Source organism: Setaria viridis, chromosome 3 (genome assembly GCF_005286985.2).
Source record: "Setaria viridis chromosome 3, Setaria_viridis_v4.0, whole genome shotgun sequence".
NCBI classification, from domain to species: domain Eukaryota; kingdom Viridiplantae; phylum Streptophyta; class Magnoliopsida; order Poales; family Poaceae; genus Setaria; species Setaria viridis.
Window position 1 is genome coordinate 33932308 of NC_048265.2, and position 19126 is coordinate 33951433.

Below are 19126 nucleotides of genomic sequence, written 5' to 3' on the forward strand. Positions count from 1 at the left end.
GGGGAGCGGGGCGCATGCTGCCGTGGCCATTAATAGCGGCGGCTCCATTGGCGCAGTCGGCGCAACAGGCGAGGTGCGGCAGGCATGCGAAGCGAAGCGAGCGTGCGCGGGAGCGACGGCTTTGTTGGGGCGTCGGGTTGGCAAGGCTTGGTCCGAGGCGTCATGGCAGGGGTGGCGGTTGGCGGAGGCGGTGGCACTCTGGCAGGCGGGCGCGGGGGCGCACGCTCGACAGGGCAGCGCGGGGCGTGCCCTCAGGCGAGGCGGGCTGATGTAGGACGATAGGGCGACCCCGGCGCTTACTGGAAGCGGGGCACGCGAGGCGTCGACCTGCTGGGCCGGAGATCGAGCGCAGTAGCTCCGCTGGTGAAGTCGCGCCACGCGGTGGCGGCGCTCTAAAGCGTGCAGTGCACGTGCCCTGGCGCGCTCTGGGCCGAGGGATTTGTGGGATCCCTCTCCGGGCCGATTTCCAAGCGCAAGATCCTCCGATTCTTGAACCGCACAATATTAACTTCCTTTACAAAAGTTGTAGTCCTCAGACCAAAGTTCAACTTTTATAATTGAACCAAGTTCAAATTCACGGTAGATTCAGAGATACAAAGCTGCAAAGTTTGGAGGAACGCCGGTTTTCTAGACTTGGAGAGAAACGGCGGTTTGGCCAATTTTTGGGTCTTTGGCTGATTGGAGCCTAAAATTTGAAAAGATTCTGATGCGAATTTGACCAGGATCCAATTTACAAAGTTGTTGTAAAAGCTTAGTTCTCAAACTCTTATAAAGGGTTTTTCTGATGTTCTGTTCAACTATTGAGAGATAAACCCACGCCAAAATGCCTGGTTGAGCTGTTTTCCAGACAGCCTGGATTGTTGATTGAGGCTGGGTTGACCGAACTAGCTGACTTTGACCTGGGTTTTGAAGGCCTTCTGTGCAGATTTAGAACTTACTTCTTTATTCAAAGTTATTAAGGTCTCGAATCTCTAAAACTTTGGTAGAGAGCTCAGCTTCAGTTTATATTATAAATTTCGAAATAAAGAGCCCCAAAGTTGAGATTTCAACTATTTTTCTTAAATTGACACATATTCAAATTTTGAGTTTTTGAAGGTCTTCTACTTGGATTCAAATAAAACACCAAAAATAAAAGTTATTGGGAAGGTTGAGTTCTACAACTCTTAGTTGGACAGATTTTTAAGTTCATAAGCAAAAATTTAAGTTACTGTTTAAACAGCAGTTTAGCTTGTGAGGGGCACAAGTGTCTTTTTACCTGCCTGCTCTACTGCCAAAGTTCTTCTTTATGCTCTAATGACTTTATTTAAGATTTAAACATGGTTTAATTAGACTAGGTTGTTACACTAGATGGCTTGGTCATGGTGTTCTTGGTGAGCTCTTAAGGAGGTGTCTTATGAGAAGCCTCAAGAAGTGTTGTGCTCAATTTGGAATCCGCCAATCCGGAGTGGAGAATGGATTACCACTAATGAGCACTTGGTCCTTGCGTGGATCAAGGGGGAGCTATACCCTTGCGTGGGTGCTCCAACAAGGACCAGGGAGAGTGCTGATTCTTCGATACCTCAGGAAAAAATCGATGTTCTAACCCTCTCTTTACTTTCCGCACTTAAATTCCGCATTTACTTTCCGCATTTTAATTCCTAGAATTGTCATGCTAGTGTAGGGTTGGAACTAGGTTGCAAAATTTTTGTGCGAGTAGAATAGACACACTTTCTAAGGTTTTAGGCACATGAGGTGAACCGGCTTTAATTTCTGCAAAAATTTGTAGAAGTCTAATTCACCTCCCTCTTAGGCATATTGATCCTTACACAGGGCTCCTCGTCAGTAGGCAATACAGGTCCCCGAATGATGGCGATGGCGGGGGTGATGGGCCGGCAGCAGCTCGCCGACCGTTTCAGCTACGACAGGTGTGGCGGCGGCGACTTTAGTTATGTCATCGGTACCAAAAGAATCGTTGTTTTTTAGTGATGAGAATAGCTCCTATAGATTATCTTGTTGTTTTTTAGATGAGAATAGCTCCTATAGATTATCTCTCCTTACATGCATGGAGATATGGAGTCCTAATACAGGTACATAGTCTGGTGTGTACGACCGTTTTTTATTTAGTTGGTCACGTTTGGACTCCTCAAGAGGGGTTCTTGCCATATTTGTGATGGATTTATTTAGTTGGTCACGTTTGGACTCCTCAAGAGGGCTTCTTGCCATATTTGTGATGGACATATTGGCAGTTTTCATCTAAACCGTTCAAGGGCTTGCCATATTTGTGATGGACATATTGGCAGTTTTCATCTAAAACGTACAAAGAAACATGGGTGGTTAGATATTTTTCTTTTTTCTCCGATTAACGTGAGAATTTCTTAAAAATCCGCTTAAAAAGTTATTTGTTAAGTCATCTAAAAGTTATTTGTTAAGTCATCTCAAAGTTACATGTGAATGCATAAGACCTTCTATTAGACAACACCAATATACTACCTAAGTGAATGCACAAGACCTTCTATTAGACAACACCAATATACTTACCTAAGTCAAGCACTGTGGAGCAGCAGTTAAAACACTTCGATTCATTGTGGAGAAGCAGTTAAAACACTTCGCTCTAAGACCGTCGTGGACGCCGCTGCGGGCGAGGCCGGAGCTTCGAGTTGCGACGGTTGAACACCTCGCACCAACCCTCCGCATCCCGACCGCCTCCATACTAGTGTATAGAAAAAGGACATACGCCACCACAAGATAACACGGATTTCAGAGTGAACCTAAACCTACTTGATCCGCTTTTATGCTACTCTAATTTCATCATATGTTCAGCACTACATTTTGGTTATCTAGACCAAGGAAATTCGGAATATTGACATTCTTTCACCATGTATATGTAGCTCGCAAAATATTCTCTGCATAGAACCCTGATGCTACTAGTATAACACAAGCCGGGTAGGGGTAGCTACGGCAACCCTGGGGATACACTGTTCTGGCCAAAGATGTCCGGGATGCCGTCCCAGTTCCCCTTCTCCCTTGCTTCCCAGTATCCACCCACATAGCGGTAGCTGTCATCCTCGTCCTTCTTAAACCACCTTGGTTTCCATCCTTTCTCTTGCAGTCGCCGGGCCTGCAAAGTGCAACAGTTACAGGTGCACCAAGTGAAGAACAGAGAATTGACTCTGTCCCCAATAATTGAATGCTGGCTGCAGTTGTTTTACTAATTCGCTGCCATCATGTTGTGCTGAGATAATGAACTATAACTGTGTTCAGTCTTAAAAGATCTGCTACTGCATCAATTTTTAATTTGCTGAAATACTGTAGTTCATCAATCCAAGCCGATCAGTACTGATACAATTCAGATAGAAAAGATTCACTAAGAGATGAACATCAGATCCACATTGCATTCCTAAGTTTATTTATGAGATGAACATAGTATGAAACTGTCAATTGTTATCACTACACGACAGCATGTGAAATTTCAGGTGCCTATGGAGCAATAAAAAGCACAAGTGAAAACATATATGACAAACAGACCAGGTCAAATCATATATAATTATTGGTTACCTGCCGTTGCAGTTGTTCAAGCCTAAGTTTCTCTGCATTTGCCATCTCATATTCACCGTTTTCCAGATGCCTTTGATCAGGCCTCAAACGAGAATCAGTAGGAGGCAACTTCTTCAATAAGTGAGGTGTCAATTCATTCAGAGAAATTGCAAAAGGAGAAAGGTTGTATCGTGTCTGATTAAGAGACTTGTCTCTCTCCCATAAAAGAACCGCTTCTGACATTGGGTCATACCCCTTGGGTTTTGCACTTGGATCCCCGAGCACATAATACATAGTTTCATCCCATTTCCCAATTAGCATAGCTACTTTTTCCCCTGTTCTATTATCTTGCACAAATCCATGCACCTGCAAAATTGATTTGAACAATTTAAAAATCAGACCCTATGCTTGTTCAAATATACATTTAAGTATTTACACAGCTGCAGAATAGACTGATGATGACATTAGCCTACCCTGAAATTCAACCCAGGGAAACAAGGTAAGCAACAGCAAATTTTTTTTTCCTCGAACGACGCAGGAGAACTGCATGTCATTTCATTAAGATGGAAGAAAGCGAACAAAGGGTCCAGAAAGCAACAGCAAATATAACTTCCATAACTGGTTCATAAATCAGCAAACATCACCTAGTTCTCTATAAATATCAAAATATTAAAGGGCAACCTGGAGGTTTTTTTTCCTTTTTTGCAATTTTAAAACACTCAAGGCTTGTTTGGTTCATCACCACAGTTTAGGCCAACAGGTTTAGCCAACTGCAGCTGGTGTTTAGTTCAGTGCAAGAATGTGGCTGGTGTTAACTTCTTGCCAAATCTGGCAAAAACAATAAATGTGGCAATGCCAAACTTTTGGCAAAATTATGTGGTAAAGTATGGTAAGGAACCAAACAAAGCCTCAACTGCATGCAGCTTAAGAAAGAGAATCATTTCAGACAAATTGTTATAGCTTTGTAGCAGCGTAGAAGTAGCAGGACCTATTATCTTAATTGAGGCAAACCAGTATAATCTCCTTTACACAGTACTCTATTTTTAATGTATCAAACTACTCCATAAGTCCATATAATAACAGACAGGTATTAGCAAAAGTATAAAAGTACTTAAAAATAAAGAAAAATACATGGTGCGTTCCTAGCAAGGATCAGTGGCAGCTGTATTGTCTCCTTCAATACAGTATTCTTTTTAACATATCAAACTACTTCATGCAATAACAAACATATATTAGGCAGAAGATAGCAGAACCTAAACAAAATAAAGCAGAAATATATGGTGTTCCTTCTAGAATCTTCAGTTTTTTTGGGAAAAATCATAAATGTAGGACTTCGATGTAAAAATAAAGCAAAAGATCCTTTGAACAGCTCATATCACACAAGAATCTATATTTGCTTGATGTAAATTCACTCTATGTAGAAGTTACCAATCTACCTGGTGTGGATTGCGATCAATTATTGACTGTTCTTTGAATTTAAGCTTACAGGAGTACTGGCCACTTCCATTGATACGCATTGTGCCATAGTGATCACAATAAATTTTGCCAATTATGATATTGTAAATGGAAGTAGTCACTTTACTCCACTGAAATGTTTCTCCGTCATCAAATTGGAGGGTAAGAACGCCTATCGGATCAAGCTGAATGGACCGACCCCAGAACTTCCCTTTCAGATTGGAATCACCCCAGAATCTCCAACCTCTACCTTCACAGTGGCATGCAACAACCACTGGGTGATGACTGACCTGAAATAAATATAAGTTTGTAAAAATAATGTATTTTTAATCAATATATGTTAAGAATACTTTTTTAATCAAAAGACTTCAGAGAGCACTATAGGTTACTACTACTACTAGAAAATTTGCATGGTACTAACAAACGCAATATCAGGAACTAGGAATTACACTACTCAGAAATAGTTCATAATTTTCAGGAACAGCTATGCAACCTTTTCAGAGAAAAAGCGAACTCCTTTATCCGGATAGTCAGCTTCATATGTTTCCCCAAGTAGAGGATTGAAGGGTTTGCATTGCCGGCCTTCAGTTGAAGCATAACCTGATACTGCAAACGCTGCTACATGAAGTATCCTCATCAAGCTATCACCCTACATTGTATTTACCAAGAATCGTTATATTGCAACAAATAAAGTATTGAGGGAGAGAAGCATAGTGCTTAAAGCTAAGGTGAAGGCTACAAGAGTAACATTTTTTCATTAAAAAAAGCATATTGTATGCCATACTGGGGGGTTTGCTTTTTTTCCTCAAACAAGACAGGAGAGCTGTGTGTCATTTCATTAAGAAGAAGGTGAACCAAAGAGTACAAGACACACACCGCAACAGACACTAAAGTATGTAGCAAGCAGCAAGTGGAATAATACAATATTGAATTCTCCTATGATTAGATGTTGGCAGAAGTTCGTGTTTCTAATGATATCAGAAAATTTATGATGAAACACTTGATAGAAACTGTATTGAACAAAGCCAACACCTCAGGTCAAAAGAATGAATGATAGGGCAACACTAAAAGTAAAAATAGTAAACACATTTAGAGCTAAACATTAGCTTCTACAATTATTCAACTCTCTTATATAACCTGTTTGGATTAACCAAAACTGGCTAGGATTTCAGCCCAATCCAGGACTAAAGTTCTTTGTTGGCCAGGATTGGACAAGCAAACAAGGCCTTAAATGTTAAGTCTTTTTGCATGGACCAAATTCATTACGTCAAATGTCACACATAAAACACCTAGGCTGAGATTTCCAGAGACAATTATAGTTACCAAAAGAAATGCCTCACCCACGCACTAATAGTTACAGTTTGGCCTACATCAGGATTTTTCTCCCAAAAATGTTTGATTAAGTAGTTGAAGAAATATATGGAAGATGTTACACAAAATTAAACAGAACTATCAAGAAACACCAGAACAAATTTCCACATAATTAATCCTTTACAGAAGTGTTGAAATGGCTTAGTACTCTACCTGTTTTCCCCACTGTAGTGCATGGTCAACCAAGTAAGAGTACTCCAAATCTTCAAAACATTTTTGCAAAGAAGAGAGAGGCTCATTGAAATAAACAGGTAGACAAACACCTGAGAGATCTTTCCCTATGTTTTCTTTAATTATTGACCACAATCCTATAGGCTTCTCTTTTTCCTTTGGCTCTGGTAGCTTATCTCTGCGTAGCACAAAGGGATATTTAGTAGTTTTGACAGTATTTGTAACAGAATCTCCAACATATTCTGATCCATTGCAACCATTTGCCACAAGCTCCTTCCTTCGACATGAAGCACTTCGTAAAGATTCTGCAGATAGAAAATCTCTTGTATCGAAGTATGTTACTTCATCTTCCTCAGTTTCAACTTCGGCCACTTGACTTGCAGTGTCAGGGTCTGATTCACTTGAACTTCCTCCTGATAAAACTGAATAGAAATCTGCACATTTGGTAAACAGTCAAATATAAGCTCAAAGTGTAAGAATGTGTCGGACATAATAGACTAAGTAAACCCAAAATAGTTTCTTGTTTATTTTCGCAAACAAACTTCCATGTTTCCATACACAGGGAAAATATGCAGGATTCCAGGTGTATATAGCTGGAACAAACCATACAAATATGTGTTACTTAAGCCAAATGTGTGTTAACTAGCAATGCTTATGGGCACAGGTTATGATGCAAATTTAGCCTAATAAGGTAACTAAGATTGGACAACCAGCACATTTAGCCTAATAAGCTAAATTAAGTCAGAATTTTCTTTTTATTTGAATTTTAAATACTTATAGGCACAGGTTATGATGCAAATAAAAAAATAAGCCAATTATCAATCTAACTCACTGCTGCCTCACAAATTACTAAAGATATAGACAAAACAATAGATGAAGCATCTGAACTATTTTTCTGCTGAAAACACTCAAACAGTATTAGAGGACCCTACGGGATTACATAATTTGTATTACAGTATTCTATAGTATGGCATATGTAGTGGAAACCAAAACAAGCCACATGACTACATAATCTAAGATAAAGGAAAACATAGAATAGGATAAATATCTCGTGAGATAAGCTTTAAAGAAGATGAAAGCCAAGCATATAAACTTTATAGAAACTGTATAACTGTTTAATTAAAGCTTGCTAATTACCTTTTTTTTCTCGAACTACGCAGGAGAGCTGCGTGTCATTTCATTAAGGTAGGAGAAAACAAAAGGGTTTGGGTAGCCCCTACCCAGGTACAAAAACACACACCCACATACTCACACACCCCAGCAGGAACAAAACTAAGGCTGCACTAGAAGTATGAATAGGCGACCAGAAGTACAGAGCCTACGCACCCAGGGGTGGCGACCTGGACAGTAGCTCTTGAAGCCTGGAAGCCCCTGCCATACACCATAGGCCTCCCTCATTGCTTATGGCCCTAAGGACTTCCTGAATTGTTGGCCTAACCTTTTCAAAAACACAATCATTTCTGTGTTTCCAAATCTCCCATGCGACCAAAATTATCAAAGAATTAAGGCCCTTGCGCCTATCCTTCTGAACAGCCACGAAAGTTCTCCTCCACCTGCCAAAGAAGCGGGTCTCAGGAGATTCAGGGGCCAGATTTATGAGACCCAGGTGCTGGAGAATCAGAGCCCAAATCTGGCGGGAGAAAACACAGCCAACCAGTAAGTGATGGATCGTCTCCAGAGCTTGGTCACAAAAGGGACAGGCCTCTGGATGAGGCAGGCCACGTTTAGCCAAGCGGTCGGCGGTCCAACACTTGTTATGGAACACTAACCAAATGAAAAACTTACAACGCAGAGGAGCCCAGCTTTTCCAAATCCTCCTCCAAGGCCCAATCCTGACAGATCCCTCAAAAAATGCTGCATATGCAGATTTGCTACTATATGTCCCCGATTGGCTCAACTTCCATTTATAGTGATCTGGAGAATCTTGCTGCAGAACAGTGCTTTCCACAACATCCCAAATCTGAAGGTACTCATACAACACCTGAACCGTAAGAGCGCCCTTGATGTCACCTACCCAACGACGGTTCTGTAGTGCTTGCGCAACAGTTCTTCTTTTTGCCAATCTTTTAGGGACAGCGCTGAACAGATTGGGCGCAACTTCTGCCAATGTATGACCATCCAACCAGCAATCTGTCCAAAACAAGATACCCTGCCCATTGCCAAGTATTGCGTCCACGGCAACATCAAAAAGAGCCCGAGTGTTTCTGGAGACTTGAATTGAAAGACCCGTCCAAGGCCTGGTAGGATCAGTCTTCTCTGCCCAAAGCCAGCGGGCTCTTAAGGCGCAACTAAGCAGCTCGAGGTTAATGATTCCAAGACCTCCATATTCTAGAGGCCGTTGCACCTTCTCCCATGCCACCAAACAATTACCACCATTGGCCTGTTCCTGTCCTTCCCACAAAAAGCCCCTTCTTTTTTTGTCTATCGCCTTGAAGACCCATTTTGGGAGGTCCATGGCTATCATATTGTAAATGGGAGCAGCGGTCAAAACCACCTTCACCAAAACTAGTCGGCCGGCTCTGTTCAACAGGGAAGCTTTCCAACCTGGGAGGTAATTAGCCACCTTATCCACTAAAGACCTCTTTGGTCGGTTTGCCAATAGTGAGTGGAAGACCAAGGTAGGTACAGGGAAATTCCTAGATAGAACAGGAGAGAACAGCCGCTGTGAGAGTTAATTCTTCATCAGAGCAGTTGATTGGTGACACTGAGCTTTTTGTTAAATTGGTTCGGAGTCCTGAGGCATGACCAAACAGATCAAGAAGATGTCTGATAGTGTTTAGGTCTAAACTGTCAGGTCTGAAGAAAAGAACGGCATCATCAGCATAGAAGGAGACCCGATGCCGTGCTTGCTGGATAGCAAGAGGCCGCAGCAATGCCTCCCTAGATGCATACTCGACCATAGCATTCAAAACATCCATTACCAACAGGAACAGCATGGGGGAGAGAGGATCCCCCTGTCTCAGGCCCCGGTGATGGAATATGAAATCCCCTGGTTCTCCATTCACTAGAATCTGAGTGGATGATGTGGAAAGGATCAAACAGATGAGATTACACCATCGCTGTCCGAAACCCACATGGCGAAGGACTTCCAATAGAAATGGCCAAGAGACAGAATCGAAAGCCTTAGAGATGTCCAACTTAAGTAGAATATGAGCTTCCTTTTTCTTATGTATACACCTCACCATCTGTTGGACTAGCATGAAGTTATCATGAATACTTCTCCCTCTGACAAAAGCACTCTGATTTGAAGAAATCAGTGAAGGGAGAAAAGGAGCCAAACGGTTTGCCAATATCTTAGTTACCAACTTAGCAAAACTATGAATTAGGCTAATAGGCCGGAAGTCTTTCACCTCGAGTGCATCTAACTTCTTAGGTAGCAGAGTAATGAAGGCCGAGTTGAGCAGTCTGAACTTGAAGACATGGCCTCGATAAATAGCATCCAGTGCCATCAACAAGTCTCCTTTGATGATAGTCCAGCATGTCTTGTAAAATCGACCAGTAAACCCATCCGGCCCGGGGGCCTTGTCTAAAGGCAAATCCTTTATAGTGGCCCAAACTTCTTCAGAAAATGGCGCATCCAGATTTTGATAGATCATGGTGCTGGATGCCTATTTCATCCAGGTTAATTGTAAAGTCCCTCTCAACTGCATTTCCAAGGATATTTTCATAGAAATCCAACACTGCTTCCTGCTTATCCTTCTGTGATATTACCACCTGTTCCCCAACATGCAATCTTTGGATGTAATTCTTCTTCTTTCGGAATCTAGCCTGCTGATGGAAGAAGGCAGTATTAGCATCCCCCTCTTGGAGGTATAGAATCCTAGAGCGAAGCCTGGCAATTGTTCGTTCCAGTGAAGCCAAACCAAGACAGTGGAGCTTGAGTTTCCTGCGCAGCCATTCTTCTCTATCAGATAGGACTCTAGAGTCCCTCTCAATTTCCAGACAGTGGAGGACCTCCTTAGCTATCCCAAGTTGGACTTTAATATTCCCAATCTTTCGCTGTCCCCACTTTTGGAGGCCCCTACTAAGGCGCTGCAGTTTCAGAAAAAGACGCTCGACAGCACAATTTGAAGGTACTGGAGCCTCCCAATTCTGTTTGACAGCTTCCAGGAAAACCCGGGACTATAGCCCAGAAACTCTCAAAGTGGAAACGACGCTTCCCATTATTGCTGATCTTCAATCCAAGAATTAATGGGCAGTGATCAGAAACTCCAGCCGTAGAACTCTGCAGGACAGAATCTGGGAAGATATTCTCCCAGCCCAAACAGCAGAAAGCACGGTCTAATCTAACCAGAGTAGGGGACCTTCTCTCATTCGACCAAGTATATTTACAACCCATAAGCGGAATCTCCATGACCTGAGCATCATCCAGGAAGCGTCTGAATCTCCCCATCATAGCCCTATCCAAATTTGCATTATTCTTGTCAGCCGCCTGATAAATCAGGTTGAAATCCCCAGCCACCAGCCAAGGCCCATTGCATAGAGCTCGAACATTTCTAAGCTCCTGTAAGAATAAAATCTTCTCATCATCACCTTGTGGACCATATATGCCAGTGAACCACCAATTGCGGCCTTCCTGTTCCGAGAATAAAACAGAAGCCGAGTATGAATCCACCCTGGAAGCCAATGCCTGACACACATTACTCTTCCATGCAATCAGGACACCTCCTCTGGTGCCATTCGCCGGGACATATTGGCGACCTTAGTTTCCTGCAAACAAACAATATCGGCGTTGCTGGAAAAAATGGCCTCCCTCACAGAATTCCGACGATCCTTCTGATTCAGGCTTCGTGCATTACAAATCAATATAGCAGCAGGATTCATTTTAACCAATATATACGACCTGATGTAAGCCCAAGGTTTCACAGGCCTGTGATGACATCAACATGTCGCACCTGTCCCCCCCCCCCCCCCCTCCCAACGGTCCAACCAAAAATTGCGGCTATAAACATGGGAATCAGCTAGCAGAGGATTGTAGAGCTTACAGTATCTGTCCTGTGCTTCCGGCTCAATGACTTCCTTTTCACTAAAGCCCAGTTGCCTCATCACTCTCTTTTGAGCATCTGTTACCAAAGGTCCTGGTGAACAAGGCCCGGCACCAGCGACCCGACGGCTGCACCGAGGCAAGGACCCTGGCGGGGGCAACTTCCTTCTGCGCTTCTGAATCACTGGCAGGGGGAGAAGCGATTTGATCTGCTTGCATACCTTGTTAAGCTTCTAGATTGGTGAAGGCGGTCTGCTACCCTGGGCATTTACATCCGTTGCTTGTGTATCCCCGATTCTGACTCCTCGCCGCTGCCGAGAGTAGACCTTTAGAGGGGTGGGTGATGACTCCCTGTTCTGGAATTGCGGTGTGGCCGGGGCATCATCTGGTGACAGAGAAGGAACCGGAGGCACCGCAGGGCACTCCAATACCTCCACTTGGGGGCTGCCGATGGGGGCCACCGCCAGCCCATTCTTCAAGGGGATGCTGCCGTCAGGGAAAGGTTTGGGCGCCACAGGAAACCCCAGGTCCACCTGGGCGCCGCTGATGGGGGGCGCCGCCGGCTCGTCCTCCATTGAGGCGCCGCCGTCAGGAAGAGGTGCGGGTGCCACCACGCTCATGAGCGACTCAACCTGGGCCTCGCAGCCAGCCGTGGGAGCATTGGGCGCTGGTGAGTCCTCGTGCTCGTCCGAGGGAGCAGGGGCACCGCCACCCCATACAGCAGCTTGCAGCGGTGGAGAAACGCCAACCCTGAAACATTCTAGGACTGGGTCATTGCTGGATCGAAGGTCCCCCTTGGGCAACAGGGGTTTTGAAGGCCTGCTAGGCAGAACAGGCCCACCTGGGAGCCCACCTTGTTCCGAAAAAGGCCCTAGAAGGTGAGGCCCAAAAGATAGCGCTTCACCCGTGTCCTCGTTGTCTTCATGAATCCCTTTGTCTTCAACAGCCGCCGCAATAACTCGCACAACTTTCAAAGTCCCCTCGGGTGCCCTGCCGGTGGCTGCTTGGGAGGCCGCACGCACTATTAACTCCTCCGTGGCTCCTTTATCCCCCTGGGGTTCACTTTCCTCGAGAATCCCCTCAAGCTGGCGCTCCGGGAGATCAAAACAGGGGACAGTATGCGAGGCGACGCCTCAGTCACCGCTGCACGCCGTGGGATAAGGCGCAGCCAACGCCCCATCAGCAACCTCTCCTACCCCGGTGGCCCCTTCGTGGAGTGGACCTGTCCCCAGCCTTGAATGCACTGAGGAGCGCGTCCTGGAGGGAATTCCGGGCATCGTCTGTACCGGATGCCCCTCCGGCGAGCCTCGCCGCCACCGCCGTCGCCTACGACGGCGACCCCCTTGGTGGTCAGCCGGAGGCAGGGGTGGAGGGACGTCCGCCGGCGGTAACGGACCAGGAACCGAACATGCAACCTCCACAAGATAGACAAGGCTTCGTTTTCCTTCCTGATGATTGGCTCCCGCCACTGGAGGTTCCAGGATTTCCAATTCCATGCTCTCGGGGACGCAGCTCGGCGAAACACACCATGCCAATACACGGAAAACAGATCCGCCGCATCTGGGAGCACCCCACCAACGTAGCAGAACTCATTGAGCAGTTGTTTTGCCGTCTCCACATCCCAGGCGTGAGTGGGGATGCCGCGAAGTTCAACCTCAACTGGAACAGGAAGCGCCGCCACTGTGGAGTGAAGGAAACGAGACCAGCGCATTATGTGCAGACGATGGGCTTGAGTAATGATCGGCCTCCCTCCATTGTAGACTCGTGTAGCAATATCTCCATTAGACAAGATCATCAAGAAGCTGGCTGCGCCCAAACGAAGAAAGTCGAATTCTTCATCCAACCCAAAACACTGGACGATCGTAGTCTTGATGGATTCCGGTGAATTATCCAGCGAGTTCCCGAACACTGTCACCACTAGGGCACATGAGAGTTCCTCCTCCCTCTGCGCCATTGAAACTGTATGGTCAAGAATCCGTCGAACTAGTACTGTCGGGGCTTGCTCCCCTTCGCTGGTCGCCGAGTTGGGGACATCACCGGCAACCATCTCCTCGGGGGGGAGGTCAGGCACATGGGAAGATGACTGTCCAGCCTCAGCCTCGGTGCGTCGCCCACGGCTACAGCGCTGTCGGCGCCGTCTAGTTGCACCTGATGCAGTTCCATCCTTTTGTATGGTCTCCATGGAGCTCACGGGAACAGAAGTTGTCACCGCCAGGGACCTCACCAGCCTCCAGACCTTCCTGCGAACCAGGGTTGGTTCCGAACGTGGAGACAAGGGCCGTCGTCCGCAGTCGTAAGAACGGTGGCCGAGTACCCGACAATGGAAGCACCTTGGCGGAGAGCGGCATCCAACAGCCAGGTGCTCCGGTGAAAGACAATTGAAACACCTACCTTGGAGGTCCGAAGGGACTGTACGACGAGGCTGGTGAGAGACACGCAGGCGCACGCGACAAGAGCGCCAACTCTCCACCGTCCACCACCCTTCAAAGTCAGGTCCACGGCGAGCGCTAGTAGCTGAAGCCTCCTTTGCCCGAGCTCTCATGACGCGAGGCAGAAGCGCCTCTAGTGACGGAGCCTGCACGTCACGACGCGAGGCGGTCCACGGCGAACCCTGGCAAATGGAACCTCCTGCGACCGGGCCCTCACGACACGAGGCGGGAGTGCCTCCAGCGACGGGGCCAACGCGACGCGAGAAAAGGGGTTTAGCAGGGACGAGGCTGGCGAGATCAGCTAAGGAACGAGGTCTCCAGCGCGACGGTGAGCAGCCGCCAGAGAAGGTCCCTTGATAAGCACTTCCTTGAAGGATAAGAAGGGGCCGTCGGAGTCCACCGAAGAAGGCGAACCGTCCAGCCACAGCTGGACCTTGGATCGTCCAGAAGCCGTCACAGACTTGACTGTCAGACGACGAGCAGGAGGGGAGCTTCCCGACACTTGGGAAGGAGGAGCTGGCCTGGGGGAGGACCAAGCCGGAGGGGTGGCTGCCATGCTAGGAGTAGGCAACGACGTGGGGCTGGTGGGAGGAAGGGTGCCGAGGAGGGCAAGGGGCGCGGGGGGGGGGGGGGGGGGGGGGGGGGGGGGGAGGGGGTGGAGGGGAGGACGCTAGCTATTTCCCTTGCTAATTACCTCAAGCAGTCTAATTAATAAAAGCACGGGCAGATAAGCTAGTCAGCATTGATGTATTGGTTCTCGAACTTTCCATCTTCACTGATTAGCTATTTACAAAAGATAATATGTATACCAGATACAAGACTAGATGACTAAACAGAAAACTATGCCCATATGGCACACATTAGGCCATTAGCACATGTAGAGCAGAACATACTTGTATATAAATACAACTGCAGTGGCACTTAAGCCTTTATATATAAAACAAGGAAAGCAAATATCGAACAGCTACAATGGGACCAACACGCAAGACTGCTCAAGTTCTTAATACATTGGTATGACATGTAGATTCTTTTTTTTCTTTTCATTCATCGCAATAGAATCTGAAGAGTGAAGAAGCATTTGACGGAAACATTTTTACAGAAGGATAATTGTCTGAAGCAGTTTTTGAAAGTTGGAACATATGAACAGACCATCTTGAGAAAAATATTGAATATTGAGCATTCAGCTACAGTTGTACAACAAGTACTTCGGTGGTGAGAGCAAACAAAGCGAAAATGGTTGCGCAGTACAAACCTGACTAATGTCTAATAAAGAGACAATGATGTTTAACCATGCTCTTTAGCGGAACTTTGGCTAATTATATAAATTTAACAATTGAAACTATGACTATTATCATTATCGGATCAGCTTACATAAACTGTGGGGGAGCTAAGTCAAGCTGCATAGGCTAAATCCTTCCATTTTGCTACAAATGAATAATAAAGAAGCAAATAGAGGTTTTAAGTATTTTACACCAAATGCCGTAAGAGCTATGTCAACCATAAAAGTTCTGGAGGTTAATAATGTCATCGAAAGATGATGTTACAGGTTGCAAAACAAAGAGCTAGCAAAAATCATGAGCGATGTTAATATAGCATGAGTAATGAAACTACTAACCACTTTGTCTGCCATTGGCATAACCATGTGTTTCCCTCTCCTTAGTCTCATGCACAACTGTTCTCTCTAGCTCAACTTTCTCTGTCTGCACCAAGAAATGAACCATGCATACCGTTAAAGTTATGGTCAAAGTCTTTCACTTTAGAAGGAAAAAACATTTGAATAAGTTAAACAAAAAAAAACTTCAAGGAAGTTTGCAGCGATGCACTTATATGGTTTAAATGTGCTCTATCACCAATAAACATGCTAAATCAATTATTCCCTCCATTCCAAATTGTAGGTCGTTTTGGTTTTTCTAGGTGCATAGTTTTTTGCTATGCACCCGTACATAGTATATGTCTAGACGCATAATAATATCCATGAACCTAGAAAAGCCAAAACGACCTACAATTTGAAACAGAGGAAGTATGTCACACTAAGACACAGATAAACATACTTTGCTGCAGACCAAGTATTACAAAAAAAAAGAAACATTTTAACACAACTTGCTCTCCAGTAAATAAAATGGAAATGCAAATGAATTCCATTTATGGACAGTATTCTTATATCCCTCGATCACATATAGCTTGTGTTCACAAAATGTTTGTAACTTTTACATGCAAAATATGCTAGGCACATGTTGCATCTTGCATGCATATCAGCATATGATACTGGCTGATCTCATTATGCTTGTCGCTTGTCAGCACCAAATAATAAGAAGAGTGAAGCTAGCAATGATGACAGCATGCTAGCAGCAATAAGACAAAAAAAGTTATGCAAGGTAATAATGCTAGTACTCTGCTGATTAGAAGATAGCATGTAATATTAATCCCCAACTCAGATCAAGCTCAGTTACAAATCATTATTTATATTTTTACTTCACCAAGATGGATAGAGATATTTTCCTGCTACTAGTAGTTTTTGAATAGTCATCGACAAAAAATATTCAAAACAACAACAATAACAACAAAAGAATAATCAGATCATCAAGTAAACAAACCAGAGATAGAAGACAACCTCCAATTGCCGGAGGCGGTCTATCAAAATAGAATGCTGCTGCTGCTGAGACTTTATCTGGTTGTGCAGTTCCAGCAGCTCACTCATCATAATAGCCTCACACTCCTTGACCACTGCTTCACTCAGACCCTCCTGCAGCAGCCGAACCCTCAGCTTCTCGGTGGACAACATAATGTCCGCCATGGGACCAAGATCATTACTAGTCAGCGACCGCGGGAAACGATCCTTCGCCGCCAGCAATGCATCTATCCAAGAGTTCCTGTCCTCCTCAGTTTCACACCTCAAGTGTAATGTCTTCGTCCCACTGAATATATACAGCCTCTTATCATCAGACTTGCTTGCACGAATTGATGAAACCTAAACACCAGAGAAGGAAATCCATATAAGCTTAAGAAATCGTGGTCTTGCTTGCTCCAGCATTGTGCCGGATCATTCAGATAATTCCATAGTTATGGTCAATTCCCGCATTAGGCTAAAATTTCTGCATTGACGCAAGCGTATCTATGGCCAGGGTTCCCTACCATGACATGTCATCAATTGCAAAAGGCAAAACGATAGCTAAAAAGAGTGCCCATCGCCTTCAATTGCTTTTAACAGCAAACTCATCTACCCCACAGCAGTTCTACGAATACAATATTCATCGCCCAATCATTACCCGAGCAATGCAGATTCAAAAAGCTCACTTCTCCCAGCCGCAACCCCATGGCCGGGCAGAGCAGACCCAATCCGACGCAATGCTAATGCTAAAACCAGCCGCTGCACATCCGACGCACCACCGCACCGTACCTTGAGATGTATCTCGCCGAATGGCTTCCACCGCTTCCCCGCCGCCGCGGCCTCCTCCCGCGCCCGCCGCAGCGCGCCCCCCTCCCCGATCACCCTCGCCGCCGCGAAGGCGGGCGACGGCACGGCCGCCTCCCCAGCGCCGCCGCTCCCGCCTCCCGCTCCGCCGCCGCGGAGCTTGTAGTAGGAGAGCACCCCATCCTCGAGCACGAAGTACCGCGACCGCCACCCTTTCCCGTAGTTGACCCACTTGTGCAGCACCCCCGCGACCGCCGCCGGGGCCACCGGCTGCGCCGGGGGCGGCGGCGGCGCGGCGGCGAGGATGCGCGGTGGCTGCTGGTGGAGGTGGTCCGCGGCGTGCTCGAGCGAGACCGGTGCGATGCAGCAGAGCGGGTTCATCGCGACGCCGCCGATGCGGATCGGGGGCCCGCTCCCCGCTCAGGCGGAGGATACCGCCCCGCGCCGCCCGCCTCCGGCGCCTAGGGTTCGCTCGGGCATTGAGATCGCCGCGGCATCAGCAGCAGCGTAGTGGTAGGGGGAGTACTGGCCAGTGCCGCGGCGTTGGTAGTGTGTTTTGATGGCGATTAATAATAGCGACGGCAGCAGCAGCAGCAGCAGAGAGAGGCCAGCAAAGCTATCTCAGCGAGAGGGAGGGGAGGGGAGGCGAGGCGAGCGGTAGGAGGATGGGTTCTCGTGGTGGGGTAGCTTTTGGTGCGGGCAGCGCCACTCGCGCAACTGACAAGTGGGTCCACGCTGGAAAGGGGCCCACATGTCAGTGAGAGCGAGGGGGGAGTGTGGTGGGTCCAGCTGGGAACGACGGCGGCGAGGAGTGAGACGGACGGAGACACAGTTAGGGGGTCCTTGCGCGTAGGGTCGGGCCCACGGGACCACGCGTCAGTGGCGGAGCTGGCCCCTTTTGTTTTTGTGGGCGATCCATTAACGTCGCTGAGCAGCGCAGCTCGGCAGCAGCAGCAGCCCAGACAGCGGCAGCAGCGGGTGGGGCCCAAAGGCAAAGCGGGCACGATGCCCCGCGACGGCTGCCTTCACGCTGACGTGTGGGTCCATCGCGTACGTGGAGCCGACCTGCCATTGGCTAGGCGGGCGCCGTTGTGAGGTGGGCGTAGGGCGGCCAGTGGGGAGGGAGTGGGGGCGAGGCCGACGTGAGTCCCGCGGGATTCCGTGTGGACGGCAGCGGCATGGCCTATCGATGTGGTCCCGTCCAGGATGAGCCACGTAAGGTGGTTCGGGACACGTGGGTGCGCGTGAGTGGGTTGGGGAGGAGGGATCCGCTGCGCGGGGGCCGCGCAGGTGCCGGGATCCCTGCAGGGGGCACGTGGAAGGGAGGGTGCCCGTGGCGTGGGGCGGGTGGCGTCGGTGGCGCGCGGCGGAGGCGGTTGGTGGATCGACGGACGGATGGCCGGACGGGGGCTTTAAACGGGCAGGCTTTAGACAAAGCCGGGAGTCAGTGACCACCTCCGGTAGGATCGACAGGCTCAACTAAACTCCGTCACGTATGTTGCATTGCATTCAACGCTCTTGTCATGTGTTTAACAATGCAAGTTCGAGCTCAGCACAGTAAATTCGAGCACAAGTGCATAACCGTCAGCGAGCTATAAGCGCTTTGGCTCTTCTTGAGGCTACCACTAATTTTCGTCAAAATAAGATTACCACCAATCAGTAGCGAAGATAGAGACTTTTATATAGCCTATGTTACGATCTATAGACGTTCTTTGAGCCATGCGCTTGGCGTGTGCCTTGCCCAATTGCCCATACACCATGCTAAGGGTATTTTTTTTCTTCGATTAACCG

At 47.0% G+C, this 19126-nt stretch overlaps 1 protein-coding gene across 1 annotated transcript; it reads right to left on the reverse strand.

Moving 5' to 3' along the window:
* Window positions 1-2710: 2710 nt before the first annotated feature.
* LOC117847576 (oxysterol-binding protein-related protein 1D) lies at window positions 2711-17968 on the reverse strand. Its single transcript, XM_034728798.2, has 8 exons — window positions 17321-17968; window positions 16535-16891; window positions 15539-15623; window positions 6493-6944; window positions 5462-5617; window positions 4950-5258; window positions 3535-3879; window positions 2711-3097 (listed from the first exon to the last, which is right to left on the reverse strand). The coding sequence occupies exons 1-8, from the start codon at window positions 17714-17716 to the stop codon at window positions 2933-2935; spliced, it is 2265 nt and encodes a 754-aa protein (XP_034584689.1). The 5' UTR covers window positions 17717-17968; the 3' UTR covers window positions 2711-2932.
* Between the last annotated feature and the right edge of the window lie 1158 nt (window positions 17969-19126).